Source organism: Dermatophagoides pteronyssinus, unplaced genomic scaffold (assembly GCF_027571235.1).
Source record: "Dermatophagoides pteronyssinus isolate colony J.1.1.1.1 unplaced genomic scaffold, Derpt_VIB-CSIC_2022.12 sq0003, whole genome shotgun sequence".
NCBI lineage: Eukaryota > Metazoa > Arthropoda > Arachnida > Sarcoptiformes > Pyroglyphidae > Dermatophagoides > Dermatophagoides pteronyssinus.
Genome location: NW_027461527.1, coordinates 1895626 through 1911186, shown reverse-complemented (window position 1 = coordinate 1911186; position 15561 = coordinate 1895626). Strand labels below are relative to the sequence as shown.

Here is a 15561-nt window from a genome sequence, read left to right as displayed (position 1 = left end):
GCTGTTTTGGTATGTAAATATGATGATAATTTTGTTCCAAACGAAATTTATTTGGTGGTCGATGTCGGGTAAGAATCTCTTTCTTTAATTCAATTGTTGGCCATGGTGGTTGTTGTGGTTCCTCTTGATTCGCTGCTTTTAGTTTAAATAGAATATTGATGTCATTCGCTTGTTTTTGTCCATCATTATTATCAAACGTTGATGGTATTCCCTGTTTACAATCTTCAGTTTTTGCCTTTCGAAATTTTTCCAAATGACAATAACGCTGAATATTAGTTTTTAAAAGTGCATTATTCGGTGAAGTGTTTCCATTTTTCGAATTAACCATACCGTTTTTAATATTAAAAACTTTACCATCAACTTCAAATGAATCAACTAAATTCAAATTTATATTCCAAAATTGATTGAATTAAAATTTTTAATTTTATTAGAATTTTTAATTTTATCATTATTATATCGAACTTTTTTTCATTCAATCTTTTCACAAATTTCAAAACAAAAAATTGAATAAAAGTAATACAGAGGAATTGGGGTAAAACGATACTTTCTATCCAGAAATAAAGAGATAGAGAAAGAGAATATGAGAAAAAATCACGAATTATACAATATATTAGGTGCTAGAATTTATTGGATTTTTTTTCTTATGTTATGTCAACAATTGAATATATTGTGTATGTGTCAAATATTATTTTTTTTTATTGCCAAGATTGAAACAAACACAACATTTATATATATAAAGAGAGCCAAAAAAAGAGACAGTTCGATAAAGATAAAGAGGTAAAATTATTCAGGAAATTTTCAAATTGACTTTTTTTTAAATAATCAATTTGAATGAGATATGATCAGGAATTATTAACCAATGTGTGTTGTGATTTAAAAACAAGATAAAGATAAATTCCTTTGGAAAACTACAGCAGAAAAAACACACACAATATATTCATACACAAACACACACACACACATGAAAAACGTTTTTAAAAACATTATTGTAGAATATTCTCTGTAAAATTATCGATTCGTATAACCTTAAAATTCTTATTTCTCTTTTTTTTTCGTTGTATTCATAAATGAGATCTATAAATTTATGTGTATGTTTGTGTGAAAAACGAAGAAAAGGAATTTTGTAAGAGAAAGTGAGAAAATTGAATTGAATTCGGAAATGTTGAAAATTTTTTGTTTGTAATGATTTTCAAGTGAGAAAAAAAATATTCAAACAGTAAAACAACCATGAATCATGAATCTTTGTCTGTATGAATAAAATGAGCTAATCGTAATATGAAACATCATCTATTAGTTCAGATGTTCAATTGTGAATATTTTGTTCAAGTTTACCATTTGACTTTGTGGTATTTAATGAGTATTAGTGTGAATTTATTAAGATGATGATGATGATGATGATGATGAAAAGGTTACACAATGATCCATTTAATGATTTGGGCCTATTGTTTCGTTATTTCGCTGTGAAACCGCCGGGATTTTAAAATAATATTATTATAGAAAAATAAAACGTTTAAAACTAGTGATGATGAACGAAAAGTGTATGATTGAAGAATAAAAGTAGATCATTTTTCATTCAACTAGAATCATTTACATATCAACATCTTGTTCTGGTTCATCTGGACGTTCCTCTTCACTGCTATGTTCTTCATCATCTTGACCAGAGTTTTTTATCGATCCATTGTTCAATGCTGTTACTTGCAAATATTCTGGTTCAGGTTTACTCTCATCATATGTTATATTCAAACCAATTTTATAATCATATTTAGCAACATAACGAACAAATTTTTCGGGTGGTGTTTCACAATTAACTGAAATCGATCGTAATGTTGTATGTGAAACAGTTGTTGAAGGCATCCGGAATTCCACATGAACAAAATCATAAAATGTTTCCGGTATTCGATCAAACGATGATAATGGTAAACGTACCAACATTAATTGTTGCGTATAAGCTCCTATTTGTTTGGTTTTTTAAAGTTTAATATTATTAATATGGTAACTATATCTTATTGATTATTCAGATTTACCTTGTCCGTCTTTCGGCAATTTCGGGATACGCCATACTATTGAATGATATGCATGCTCATATTTTGCCAGACCAGCTGTCACTTCAATTAATTGAGGTTCAGGATTTGTTGCAGTACCTAAAATGCGATCCAATCCCTATTCATTGAATAATATTTTAACATCAGTATGATTTCTTCAATATATTATTACCTTAAGCTTCCCCGAACGTCTATTAGTGGAATGAACAGCTCCATAGCGGAAATGTTTTTCTACCCTAAAAAAATATACCCAACATTCGGGTATATGAAAACGGATGGCAATATCTTCACATGGTATTTGACCGTGTTTTCTTGATATACACCCGGGTACAAGAACGTCACATTTGAGCTCCATTTTCGATGGTGTTATGTTCATATAAGCGCTGACCTGTAATGGAAGTTCACGATTTTTCGGTGGACGAATACGAAATCGCATCATTTCGAATTGACATGCATCCGGTGGTATCAAACGAATTAGCTGTTCAGTTTCAAAATATTGATCTTGTACACATGAATGAAACTCTTGTCGTTCTACGCGAATCCATTCTTCAGTGACTACTGGTAAAATATCATGCCGGCCCACAACTTCTTTGCCTTGTCTTCTTAGATCATTGATTCCAACTTCGATAACTGGCATCCCTATATACATTTGTCGGCAGAAAAAAAACTTGATCACTTTCATTCATTAATCAATCACAATGACTTACCGTTTAAAAAAGCAAGGAAAAATACCCGAACACGAGCCAATTGTTTTTCAATGATTCCAATCTTATTCTGTTCAACATAACATTCATCTTGTACACAACATTGAATCTCTTCAGTGCGATAAGTTAGGGCACGATCTCGATGTACAGTCATGCGGAACATTGATTCTTCGACAACTGTTATTAATTCTTTAATATCATTATATTCCAGTGAACCTAGTTTAAGTAATTCACTGATTTGTGGCGAATGTTCGACGGGCATTCCAAGTTTGGCGAAATCACCCATTGATTGGATCTGACCTTGCATGACTTTGGCAATTTGTCCGGGCCGAACGCCGACACGCTCACGATAAAATATGTATTGTACTTTGACAGTGAATATTTTCCCATATTGATCATATTGTTGAGGAGAAATTTCCGATAACGAATATGATGCTTGTAAGGGTAACTCCTGAAATGGTTGAGCATCACCTTTTTTATTGAACAATTGTAATACACAAGTTTCAGGTATGTAACGGACAAATATTTTCTTCCAATAACGATTTGCAGTCAATTTTTTCTTAGCCGGATGTCTCAACATCATTTCCCATCCTTCACCAAGATATGGTGGTGGATAATCTTCAAGCGGCTGGGATGTATCCTCATCATAAAGAGGAGTTTGTGGTGATGCTGGTGAATCGGTTCCAGTAGCTGTACGTTGTTGTTTCGAAGCGGCTTCGCCAAATGCAGTTGGCCATTCTGGTTCTTCAGTTGTGGCCGTATCGGCAGTTTCCGAACCTTGACGATTTTCCGAACTGGCAAAAAAACGTTCGAACTCTTCATCAATAAAACTTTTTGCAGTCTTTTTTGGTTTCATTGCAGATGAACTACGATAACCGGTCAATATTAAATCTTCTTCACATACTTCTCCTTCCTCTTGTTCGGCATCTTTTTGAGCAAAACGCTTAGGAGATTTCGGTGGAGGTGGTAATAATGGAAGCGCTACAAAAATTAAGACATAAAAAAATCAAATTCAATGACAAAGATGTTCTTACCCAAATTTGAATTTGCTTCCGATCGCTGTGTATCATTGTTTTTAGCCCGAATGACGATTCGAAAACTTTCCTCAGGTTCATCATCATCATCATCATCGAATGAATCGGAATCTTCGAAAGAATCTTTTTTCTTTTTTGGTTTCTTGGCCACTTTATATGGTGTATTTTCAGGCTGTTTGGGCACGAATGGTTCGAATGTATCAAAACCTCCACTGCCATCTTGATCAGCATTAGATTTTGCCGTTTTATATGGTGATGCAAATGGATCATCATCAATACGGACAATTTTTTCTTTATTATCCGTAGCTTCGAAACGTGATTCAAATGCTTCAAATGCTTTTGAATCAAAGCCACTTGTATCAAATGGATCATTAGATTCATGAATGGACTCTTCGATATCCGCGGTTTGTTCTTGAAAATCCATATTGTTGTCAACTAATTCACGTAATGAATTAGGCTGTAAATTTTCGATTGCTACTTCAGCAATATCAACTGATAATTTTCGTTCTGTTGCTTCTTTATCCGTTTTTTCTATCTGGGATTCAGATTTATCTTGTTCATCGTTGAAAGCATCATTTATGATTCCTTGGGCATTAACATTTGGTTGTCCAACATAATTCAAGTCAAGGCTATCACTTCTGTCCATAATATTGTCAAGGCCAATGATCTTTGCATGGTTTATCTATAAATCGATAAAATCAAAATCAATAAGGTTATTGCATAGATTAATCTAACTTACCGCTTTGCATTTATATTCTATTGTCGCTGCTTCCACGGTTGTTGAGTCAGGAACAATTTCATCATCGTTGTCACCTTCTTCAAGATAAGAAGTGATTGGTGAATCAACAAAAACAGTTGTAAATGGATCAAATTGGGACGAACTACGTATAGCATGCTCATCTGTATAGTGTTCACCTGTTTTTTTGATGATTACATCATCATAATCATCTTCATCATCGTCTTGGCTATGTCTGCCTGCAGTCTTTGAAACTCTACGCAATAAAATCTCAGATGATGTTATCGGCTGAAACTTTCCATGTTCTTCGTCTTTTTCTATTTTATCATCGATCCCTATCAATTACAGAGAACATACATTGATATTGCATCATTATTGTTTATTTTGTTTTTAACTTACCCGGATAGGCATCAAAGGCACTGCGAATGTCATTCGCAACAATATTACTTGGTGATATATCAGAAAGGTCGGATAGATCGGATGAATATGGTTCGATTTTCAAAGGCGCCGCCAATAGATCTGTTGGGCTTATCGGTGAATCATCAGCATTAGTTAATGATGATTGAACTTCACGATTGGCTGACGCTAATAATTCGATTTCATTCATTGATGAATGAAATAATTCTTTGGCTTTTGATGAAGCTATTTTCGGAATTTTTTCATCGTCATTTGTCGATGAAGATTCTCGTTGTTGATTTTGTTCGATTGAAGACCTTTTGGAAGAGAAATTGGGATCATCATCATTGATTGTTTGAAATGGATCAAATACGGTGCCATTATTTGTATCAAAATTGGTTATTGTTTTGACTGTAGTTGTTTTATTTACAGGTTCCTCATTATCATTAATCACTTTACTGTTGATTTTGTTTTGTTCATCTTCAGTGAAAACATCTTCATCGAACTTTGTCGATGTTTTATTAATACTTTGGAAGAAATCGGCTGACATGTCGGCAATGGCACTGGCAAAATTTTGCGCTGTATTTGATGTTTCATCATTGTTGTCAAATATTGTTGTATTTTCATTCTCTGGTGACAGGATTTCGAATGGATTGGTCGAGTTACGTCTTTTTGGTGTTCTGGCTCCAACTATTTCGCAAAAAAAATAATTATTATCAATAAGAAATGTTTAAAATCGAAAATAACCTGAATATGGTGTTTGTGTGCCGGACGCAGAGTATGGCGTATAACTTTCCTCAAGGTCGGCTAAAAATGGATTGGACATTTTGATATTGATTTAGTGTTTTAATCTTTGATAATCAAATCTTTTTGAATAGTTGATTCAATATAACTAGTATCAAATGGATCAATTTCATTGACATCAATATCTTTAATTAATGTTGGTTTCAGAATTGATTCACCACTTCTAATTGCTTCGACGTCAATAAATGACGTATCGAACGGATCAATCGATGGTTCTTCAATATCTAATAATGAAGATTCTTTTCCTGTGTCTACTAATGGTATTCCCGGTGCTAAATTTGTGAATCCAAAATCCTCAATTAATTCACGGGCAATTTTTTTAGTTCCTTCGTCAATTAATGGCTGAACTTTGTCAGTGCTCTGTTGTTCAGTTGTCTCTTCTGCTTATAAAAATACAAGAACACAATAATCCAATTAATTATTTACACCGATTGCAAACATTCACATACCTGTTTTAGGATATTTGAATATCGGATCAGATGGATTATAATCGGCTGTTTCGTCAAAAGCTGCCCAAGCTCCAGAAGTTTTCGGTGCTGTTTCGTCGAATTGATCGGAAAAGGTTGGATCTTCGAATTTGCTGATTTCTTTCACAGCAGATTCGGTTTGTAATTTTTCCAATACTGTTTGTGTTTTAGATGTTACAGCATCTGCTTTTGCCGTTAATGAAAGAAAAAATTTCCACTCTTCACAATCTTTTTTACTTTCCTCTTTTTCACGAAGTTTTTCCCTTTCCTCTTTTCTATATTCTTCTTCTTTAGCTTTTAATTCTTCAAGAGATAATTGTGGTATAGATTGTTGTTCTGATTCCGGTAATGGAAATGGTTCACCCGTTATATTAATTGAATCAAAGTTGGCAAAATTTGTATTTGTTGAATCAAATTTAATCGATTGATCGTTATTGTCGGATGCTAATGTCGATGGATGTGGTGGTATTCCAGGCACATAATTATCGAAATCATCATCATCATCATTTTTACGTTTGGTATTCCCAACGACTTTATTGATTTTTTTCTTCAGATAGTTCATATCTCAACAAAACGACAATCTATATTCGCTACTAAAACGATATCGTAATTATTCATTCCTATTGATCTACAAAGATAATGAATGAAAATATTTCGATAAATAAATTCAGCACACGGAAAAAAAACTTAAAATTCGTACAATTGGCTGAATGTTTTTTCAATTCAATTTGATTATATTAATTTCAATTGATTACACTTTTTGAATATTTTTTACTTTTCAATTATATTTGTAAACAGTATATTAATATGAAATTATAATTTTTTTCTCTTTTCTTTTTTTCAAGTAAACACAAATGCCATCTTGTTGGCAGTGTGTTATTTAATAAAATTATTATTATTATTATTACACTTTTCGAATAAGCCGAAATAAACGATTTTTTTGAATGACAAAAGACGGAAAACATTAAATTCAGATTGAAATAATAAATGCCAAATTGGAATATTGAAAAAAAGTTTCGAATGTCAAATGTAATTTTGTTAATAACTAATGAACAAAAAAAGTTGTTGTTCATGCGGATAATCCACTTTTTAAAATTAGAAAACAAAAAAAAAAGACCTTTTTTCACACATACAAAACTATTGATAAATAGATCACTGAAATCGAAATTCATTCACTCAATTGGGATAAAATTAATCGATACAGAGATAAAAAAAATAACAGGATAACAGTGATGAACATTGTTGATGCTCCTTATTTTTTTCTTTTTCGTTTATTTGTTAGTTAATCGTTGATGACGATGTTGCCGTTGTTTTTTCTTCACGTAGTGGTTAATACAGTTCTTCAAGAAAAAAAACTATGTTCCAGAATCATGGAAGATTCGTCGTAGTAGTAGTTGTAAAGTAGATCGTTACAGAAATGATCCAAATTTTATTGTTTTTTATTAAATATCTCTAAATTCACAACGATTCTATATAGCCATGTTTTTGAGAATGTCATTCATTTTTTGTTAAAAGAATATTGCTACCGGTTTAGTTTGATTCTCTCTTTTATCTGTTATACAGACCAAACATAATTCTATACAATTGATTCATTATGGGCGCAACATTATTTCAACATTTTTTTCCTGATTCTTTGAATTTTCCTTTTGGTTTTTATCAATGTTTGCCACTGCTTACATATCCATAGAATTCCATACATACATGCATACAGGAATCAACTCAAATATGTTGATAATCGTACTGAATTGCAACAAACATTGGTTATTTGACGTCATTCGATATAAACAAGATGGAAAAAAACTATATATATCAAAAATATTTAATTTCATAAATTTTCTACTCTCTTGTGATTTTGATTTTTTGTTTCATATTTCCCCACAATCTTGTTTGATATATAGATATTTTTTTGCCCAAAAAAATTCACAATTCGACCAGGTGATTCATAATAATAATAATGATCTGGATTCTGTATGGCCATTTAGATTCATTTTTCAATTATAATCATTTACATGTTTTCTATTTCAATTAGGATAATTTATTATTCTTATTATTATTTACATGAAAAAAATTATTTTAATTAAATCTTATCATTCATAAATGAATATTTAAACACTATAATTATGAATTCAATTATTATTTGAATTTCATGGATTAGCATGTAATGAATTAGCCAAAAATTCCATTTTGAACACTATTTTAAGATGTCTACAACAGTAATGAAAAGCTACGAAAAAACAAGATTCAATCAATCAATCAATGAAATCGATTTGTTTGCATAAAAAGAAAACAACTTTCGGTACTTTTCCGTTAGCCGGGCGCATTTTTGTATAAATGTATAAACTTATATATTTTGATATACAGTTATATAAATATGGTATTATGTGCAACACAGGCAAATGAACATTTCGAAGTGTTGTTTCGAACACTTCGAAATGTTAGTGCAAATGAAACATTCAGTTATGGATTTTTCAGTAAAAACATTTGTTTATTTAAAATAAAAGTAGATTTTTATCATTTCGATTAATTTCAATTGGGAATATTAGATTAGGAATCAAAAACTTGCACAACTCAATGATAACTACATACATAAACAAAGGATAGAGCAAATGTACATTCTTTGGTTTTTAATTAATCAAACTTAATTTAGGCAGGTTAGGTTAGGTTAGGCTTTGACAGTTAGGTTTTCCGGGTAGGAAAACCTAACTGCTAATAGAAATATTTGATTTAAAAAATATCCAATATCAATGCAAAGAGTTTTCATATATGATGATGTCTTCATTTATAATCGTGTGGTGAAACGTTAAATTTTTTTTCTAGCAATTCGCATGAAAATTTATGAATCAAAATTTATGATTGAATTTAGAAATATTTGATAATCTAATATATGATGAATTTCGTTAGAATTTTTCCTTGATTAAAGATAATGCAGATTAAGAACTCATAAATACATGCAACTATATCCAAAACCCTATCCACTTATTAACTGCAAGTAACAATTTCATAACACCTTATCATACACCACACTTGTACATATCATCACAAAAAACAATCAAATTCAATAACATTTGCAAACACATCCTTCTTCATCTGTAAATATTTCTAAATAACACTTTCTTTACATTTATTTTATTTGTATTTTCATTTACTTTATTTGTATTTTCAGAATGGTGCAAACATCCCGTTGGATGAAGCACTTTCTTTCAAATAAAATTATTATTATTCTATCCCATAAGAACTCATAAAAAACCTCATATAGGAACCCAAAACGGTTTTGGTGTTCTTAATCTACAGGTGATCCATTTCAAGTTTAGTTTTGCAAAACAGTTAGGTTTTCCTACCCGGAAAACCTAACAGTTATAACCTAACCTAACCTAACCTGCCTAGATTAAGTTTGATTAATTAAAAACCAAACAATGTTCATTTGCTCTATTCTTTGTTTAGAGTCTTTAATCAGGTACTATTATCATGGATGTTTTTAAAATTTATCATGCAAATATCAAAATGAAAGTATTCTAAATAGCATTCAATCGAACATTCGAATTATTGTTTTGTTTTAAATATCACTGAGAGAAAAGTGTGCACGCCACTCGCTAACACATTTGCATTCACACTTTACACAAACATTTTTTCAATATATATTTTATATATATAAAATATTTATATAATGTATACAAAAATGCGCCCGGCTAACGGAAAAGTACCCAACTTTCTAATTAATTTCAAGTCTACAGTGTTTTTTTTTATTTCATTATTATTCAGTTTTTGGTAATCATTAAATTCCGTTTGAGAAATGTATCTTTATTGACAATTAAATTATTGATGATATATTACACTCACGAACACACACACGCAAATACAAAAACTTCATTCATTTTATATAGAATTAAAGTTTTAAACCGAAAACTTTTCGGTTATTGTTTTGTTAGCAAATTGTTTTCAATTTTGCACATCAATTATTTGGACAACATAATTTTTTTCAAATCTCTAAGACACTATATAGCGACAAATCAAGCCAAAAGAAAACCAATAATAAAAATAAAACTTAGAAACATTTTTTTTCTGGTTCAAACAAACAAAAAAGATATCAAATGAATAATCAACTATGTTAGAATTTCATTTCATTTTGAAAAAAAAATTTGATGATGTAATCGGACGAAGGACCAAGGACAATAAAACTAAATTCAAAATAAAATAAAAAACAACCAATAATCGTCTGCTATCTTGATGTAAATCTTTTTTTTGTTGCAAAAATTGCTGCTACATTATCAATAACTACGCCATCGTTGTTGTTGTAGGATATTCATTTATCTATCATAACAAATAAATCGAATGTGACAAGCATTTTTAATGTAAATGTAAATAAGTTAACCGGTTGTTTTCTCTGGATTCTTGAAAATTGTTATGGATCATTTCATGATTCGTTATCTTGGTGTTTTCTTTTAAATTAAATTTTCGAATAATAATAATCGTTATTTATTAATAAAATAATTATCATTAAGAAATCCGGTTGTTGAATCATTTAATTAGCATAAACATTTTAATAAAAGAGAAAATTTTAATGAAAGAAATAAAAATGTTTCAAAATTTTAAAGTATGATGGTAAAATTTTAATGAATTCAATTTCCTAATCTGAATAAAAATTCAATGAAGCAACACGATCTTTGTGGTGTGTTTATTAGTAACTAAATATTAGATGCGGCCAAGGATGTCGTCTATATTGCCATCATTGGATAAATCGTGGTTTTTGAATTAAATTGTATTGAATTCAACAAAGGTGTCACATCTAATGATCCTGATCTTGATTACAACGTTAATTTCAAAACGAAATTAAAATTTCATAAAATATTGAACAATAACAGGAAAATAATTGGATCGATTTTTTTTGAAATAAACAAATTTCAAAATTATTTAAATAAAAAATTCAAAACGAAAAATTTCACAATGTTTTCTCAGGATTTTCGCAAATTATTTCTAAATATCGAAAATTTAATCTTAAATTCAGCCCAAGAGGAATTCAATCAAATTTTTCCCGAACAAATATTAGTTTGATCGATAAATCATTGAATCAAAATGATCATTCGATAAAATGGCGAATGTCAAGGGAAAGGATATACTTCATGATGATGATGATTATATTTAAAAGAATGTCAATGATGTCAGGAGAAATTTTCTCGAACATTTATCATTATGATTCAATCCATGTTAACATTATTGAAACGAAAAGGAAATGTGCATAGATAAAATGAAAAAAAACAAACTTTTTACTATTAGAAAAAATTGAAGATTTTTTGTGCTTTTTGTACAGCTAAAAACACAGCAAACATTCATGACTTTTGATCGAGGTTAGTTATTATCGATAAAATCATCTTCTTCATTATGAGTTAACGATAATCGAGTGAAAAAATAACAATTAGATCAACATTTTATGTAGAAGATGAAAAAAATTTACAAATTTTCTGTTCCATGCATGAATCCCGATCTAAATGTTATGATTAACAACAAAAACAACAGCAGCAAAAATATAAAAATTTCTGATTAACCTTCGAATTCAATAAGGAAATCATATCGTAAATCGGAAAAAATTTCATTTTACAGAGAAAAAACCACTAATAATTTGCCAAATGACCTTTCAATATGATTTCTCAAATTAGATTTTGAATTTTTTTTTCTTTCGTTCATCTCGCATCATCATATTTGAAAACAAATGAATCAAATATATCATTTTCAAAAAAAAATTGCAAAATGTTTCATTAAGTAGAAAATAAAATTAATCAATCATTCAACAATTGAATGACTTTATTTGGTTTTGAATCAAATTTTTCCAAAAAATTCATTAATTTTTTGAAAACAAAAATTTGTTCCAGTACATTCGAATTTGGATCATCATGATAGTCTAATAAATGACAATCTTATCGTTTTCGAAAAATCTTTTCACACTGATTGTAAATTATATATATTTTTTTATGCGAAAACTTTTAACAAAATTTTTTTTCACAAAATTTACATCCACTAATCTAATCTAAATTTTTGTTTCATTCGATAATTCATTAAATCAATGCAGATGAAAATGTCGAGAGTACACTTTTTTTTGTTGATTATGATCGTCTGATCCAGTGAGATCAATCGACAACGACATTGATCCAATATGGATAATTTTTTTTACATAACGATGACCTATTATAATTTTTTTTATAATCAGATCAGGTGATAATTATGATGATGATGATGAAACTATAACAAAATAAATGGTCATCAAATGTCACAAGAGTTTGCTTTCAATCTTTCATTAATGCTTCTGGATCATGATTTGGATCGAGGCGTGTTATCGTGTTATATCATTTGCTTTTATTTTTCATTTCGATTTTATTTTTCTCATTAATTTTTCTTTTTTTTTCACTTTCCTCTTCAAAGATGATTTTGATTATCGTCATATCGTTCAATCAACAACGTTATTTTTTTCATCTTAATTCTTTATAGGAAATGTGATGTATTTATCACAAAATAATGTTTTTCATTGCATTTGCTGATCGGATATATAAATAAGACATTCGGCTCGATCAAAATTCAATCATTCATTGGAGTTCTTCAGTTTTGTTTGATCCAAAAAAATAACCACATAAAATATGTATAAAAAAGTAAATTTTATTTGAATTTTTATTTGAATATTTTTCTTAAAACATTTCATTTTTTCCATGTTTTACAGGTCTGTATAGTAGTCACTTTAATGGCTGTTGCCGTTAACGCCTATGGTGGCGGTGGTGGTGGTGGATACGGTATGGGAGGCGGCGGTGGCGGTTATGGAGGTGGCCGCGGTGGCGGTGGAGGTTATGGAGGTGGTGGTGGTAGATACGGTATGGGAGGCGGCGGTGGCGGTTATGGAGGTGGTGGTGGCGGTTATGGAGGTGGTGGCCAATCAGCATCATTGGCCGTTTACAGTAATCACAATGTCAATTTCCGACCAGTTTCCAGCCGTAACTACAATAAACCAACCAATGTCTATGTTGATGGCACAAGTGCTCCAGTCAATTTCGTTTTCCGATCCTCATCCGGTCCAGTGTACGTTCAACAACAACATCAATCAAGTGGTGGTTCATTCTCTGAAAACACATCGCAAGATGCCCCACATCGATTGGTTCAAACCGTTAATAAACCAATCATCCAAGAAGTTCGAGAAATCATCAGTCCAATGAGAATTATTCGACAAGAAATTCAACCAGTCCAAGAAAATGTTCAAACTTTGATTTCTCGTGATGATGGAGCTGGTGGTGGTGCCGGCGGTGGCGGTGGTGGTGGTATGGGAGGTGGTATGGGCGGCGGCATGGGTGGTGGAATGGGTGGCGGCATGGGTGGTGGTATGGGTGGTGGTTGTGGAGGTATGGGATGCGGTGGTGGTGGCGGCGGTGGCAGTGTCAGCTACAGTGGTCCATACGGTGGTGGTGGTGGTGGAGGAGGAGGTTATGGCGGTGGCCGACGCGGTGGTTACTAAGAAAAACTGCCTTAAATTTATTTATTTTTCCAAAATAACACCGGAAACCATCCCAAACCTCAAAATAGACTAGATAGTGTGAAACCCGAATACCATTAACACCGAAAATATCATCGCTAAATCATGCATGATGATTTCATCAATTATTTAACATTCAATTCATAAATTCGTATGTAAACATTACATTATCCATTTCATTATTAAAATATATCATGTAAAAAAATAATAATGATATTCATATTGTCATTTGACATTTTAATTTGTAATAAAACAAGAAAAAATTTACCTTTATCTAAGCGTTTTCTGTTCGACTATATAGTAAATAATCAATGCAAATCCATGTGTAATTGATGATTAAAAAGATGAATGAGATTTGTTTGGAAAAGAAAACACTTCCGTAGCGAGAAGTAAATGTATTAACATTTAAATTTTACTAATATGGATCATATCATAATCATGGTTTATGGGTCACTTGATTTTTAATCTTGCATTATAAAGTTATTCCAATGTTGACTATATTTCTTTCAACAAAAAAAAAATCATCTTGAAATCATGTATTTCCATCGAATTAAAAAAAACTCACTTCTTTCAAGGTAACTTAACAAATTATTATTGACATTGTTTGATGATGATGACCATCATTACCTGCATACGTTAAAAACGATTTTCACATCGGATATTTCAATCAAGATTTAAATGAATAAATTTTGAAGAAAAAAAATTTTCTATTCGTAAAAAAAAGTTCAAAATCCTTAACCATGCTTGCTTGCTAGTGAAATTGTAAAATACCATGCAGTATGAAACAATTCATTAGAAATTATTTTAGTTGATGATGGTCTACCTGTTTTATTTGACAGTGAAAATTATATTTATCATTGAAAATTTGACATTTTTTTACAAAAAAAAATTATAATTATTCTTACTCAAAGATTAATTGAACAGTTTTCCATCCTTATAATTATCATCATTAAAATGATAATTAATCAATGGATCTTTATTTACATTAAAAAAAACACAGGATTGGAAAAGATTTGACGAATTCTTGTTGTATAGACATGGATTCAACCAAAGTAACATGAAAATGAATTACTGAAATTATTTCCATTTGATCGATCTAATAAATCAAATTCATGTAATAATATAAAGATACAAAGTGCATTATTGATTGATTGATTCGATTTGAAACGCAAACAACAACATCGAAAAACAAAATAACAAAATTGACCAAAGTGGTGTGATCAAATACATATATATACGCATCATCAAATGTAAAAAAATAAAAATAAATAATGTATGCGAATACATGTTTTTCTTTCATTCAATCACAATCTTTCTTTTTTCTTTTCTTTTTCTTTTTTTTTTTTGTTGTAAAAGATGCTTTTTCATTCATTCATCTAAAAACACCTTTCATTCCAATAACGAATATTCAATCCGCTATCCTTGGATTTTTTTCAATTTGAAAAAAAAGAAAGAAAAAAAACACCATTTCTAACTATTCGTCCTGTCGTCTTCGTTTTTTAATGTTTGCTAATGAAAAAAAAATAAACTACTATCCATTTGTTATGGTGGGCTATCACGAATTTTTATTTTCGGTTTAAATAATACTGATGATTATGGTTACCACCACCTTTGTAGAATAGAGACGAAACTTTGATATTGATGATGTTGTTGTTGTTGATGATGATGATGATAAGAATACGTGTTTAGCAATGTGGCATTCATGTTTTCCTTTATTATTATTATTATTAATTTAAAGAAATTCATTATTCAGTATCTCAGTAACTGTAAACAACAACGAAAAATTTGAGTGAAAAAAAACGATGATGAGCAAATGAAAAAAAAAAACATTATTGAATTTCAATTTTCATTATAATGACCAAAGACAACATTGA

General features: G+C 30.3%; 2 protein-coding genes and 1 long non-coding RNA gene across 5 annotated transcripts; 1 reads left to right on the top strand and 2 right to left on the bottom strand.

Annotated features, from left to right (window-relative positions):
* Positions 1–400: 400 nt before the first annotated feature.
* stnB (stoned B) lies at positions 401–5888 on the bottom strand. Of its 3 annotated transcripts, none has more exons than XM_075825164.1 (9): positions 5660–5888; positions 4916–5602; positions 4696–4851; positions 4520–4596; positions 3781–4462; positions 2750–3727; positions 2215–2681; positions 2025–2160; positions 401–1952 (listed from the first exon to the last, which is right to left on the bottom strand). In XM_075825164.1, the coding sequence occupies exons 1-9, from the start codon at positions 5736–5738 to the stop codon at positions 1588–1590; spliced, it is 3627 nt and encodes a 1208-aa protein (XP_075681279.1). In that variant the 5' UTR covers positions 5739–5888; the 3' UTR covers positions 401–1587. The 3 variants fall into 3 exon arrangements, with proteins under 3 accessions (XP_075681279.1, XP_075681280.1, XP_027203635.2); XM_075825165.1 differs by having other exon boundaries at positions 4520–4593; XM_027347834.2 differs by having other exon boundaries at positions 4520–4851.
* A 6805-nt stretch (positions 5889–12693) lies between these two features.
* On the top strand, positions 12694–13960 carry LOC113797436 (uncharacterized). The gene is made up of 2 exons (XM_027347813.2): positions 12694–12818; positions 12887–13960. Exons 1-2 carry the CDS (start codon positions 12807–12809, stop codon positions 13667–13669), a joined length of 795 nt encoding a protein of 264 aa, XP_027203614.2. The 5' UTR covers positions 12694–12806; the 3' UTR covers positions 13670–13960.
* LOC142646389 (uncharacterized) lies at positions 13782–14938 on the bottom strand. Its single transcript, XR_012847344.1, has 3 exons — positions 14593–14938; positions 14253–14510; positions 13782–14190 (listed from the first exon to the last, which is right to left on the bottom strand). It is a non-coding gene; the product is annotated as an uncharacterized LOC142646389 (long non-coding RNA).
* Positions 14939–15561: the final 623 nt, after the last annotated feature.

Excerpts from the sequence above, each read along its gene's own strand:
- stnB (XM_027347834.2), bottom strand. The coding sequence starts at position 5,738 with ATGTCCAATCCATTTTTAGCCGACCTTGAGGAAAGTTATACGCCATAC. Across the intron at positions 5,603-5,659 it reads CACACAAACACCATATTCAG|TTGGAGCCAGAACACCAAAA; the intron begins GTTATTTTCGAT and ends TTTGCGAAATAG. Across the intron at positions 2,161-2,214 it reads GACGTTCGGGGAAGCTTAAG|GGATTGGATCGCATTTTAGG; the intron begins GTAATAATATAT and ends TTCAATGAATAG.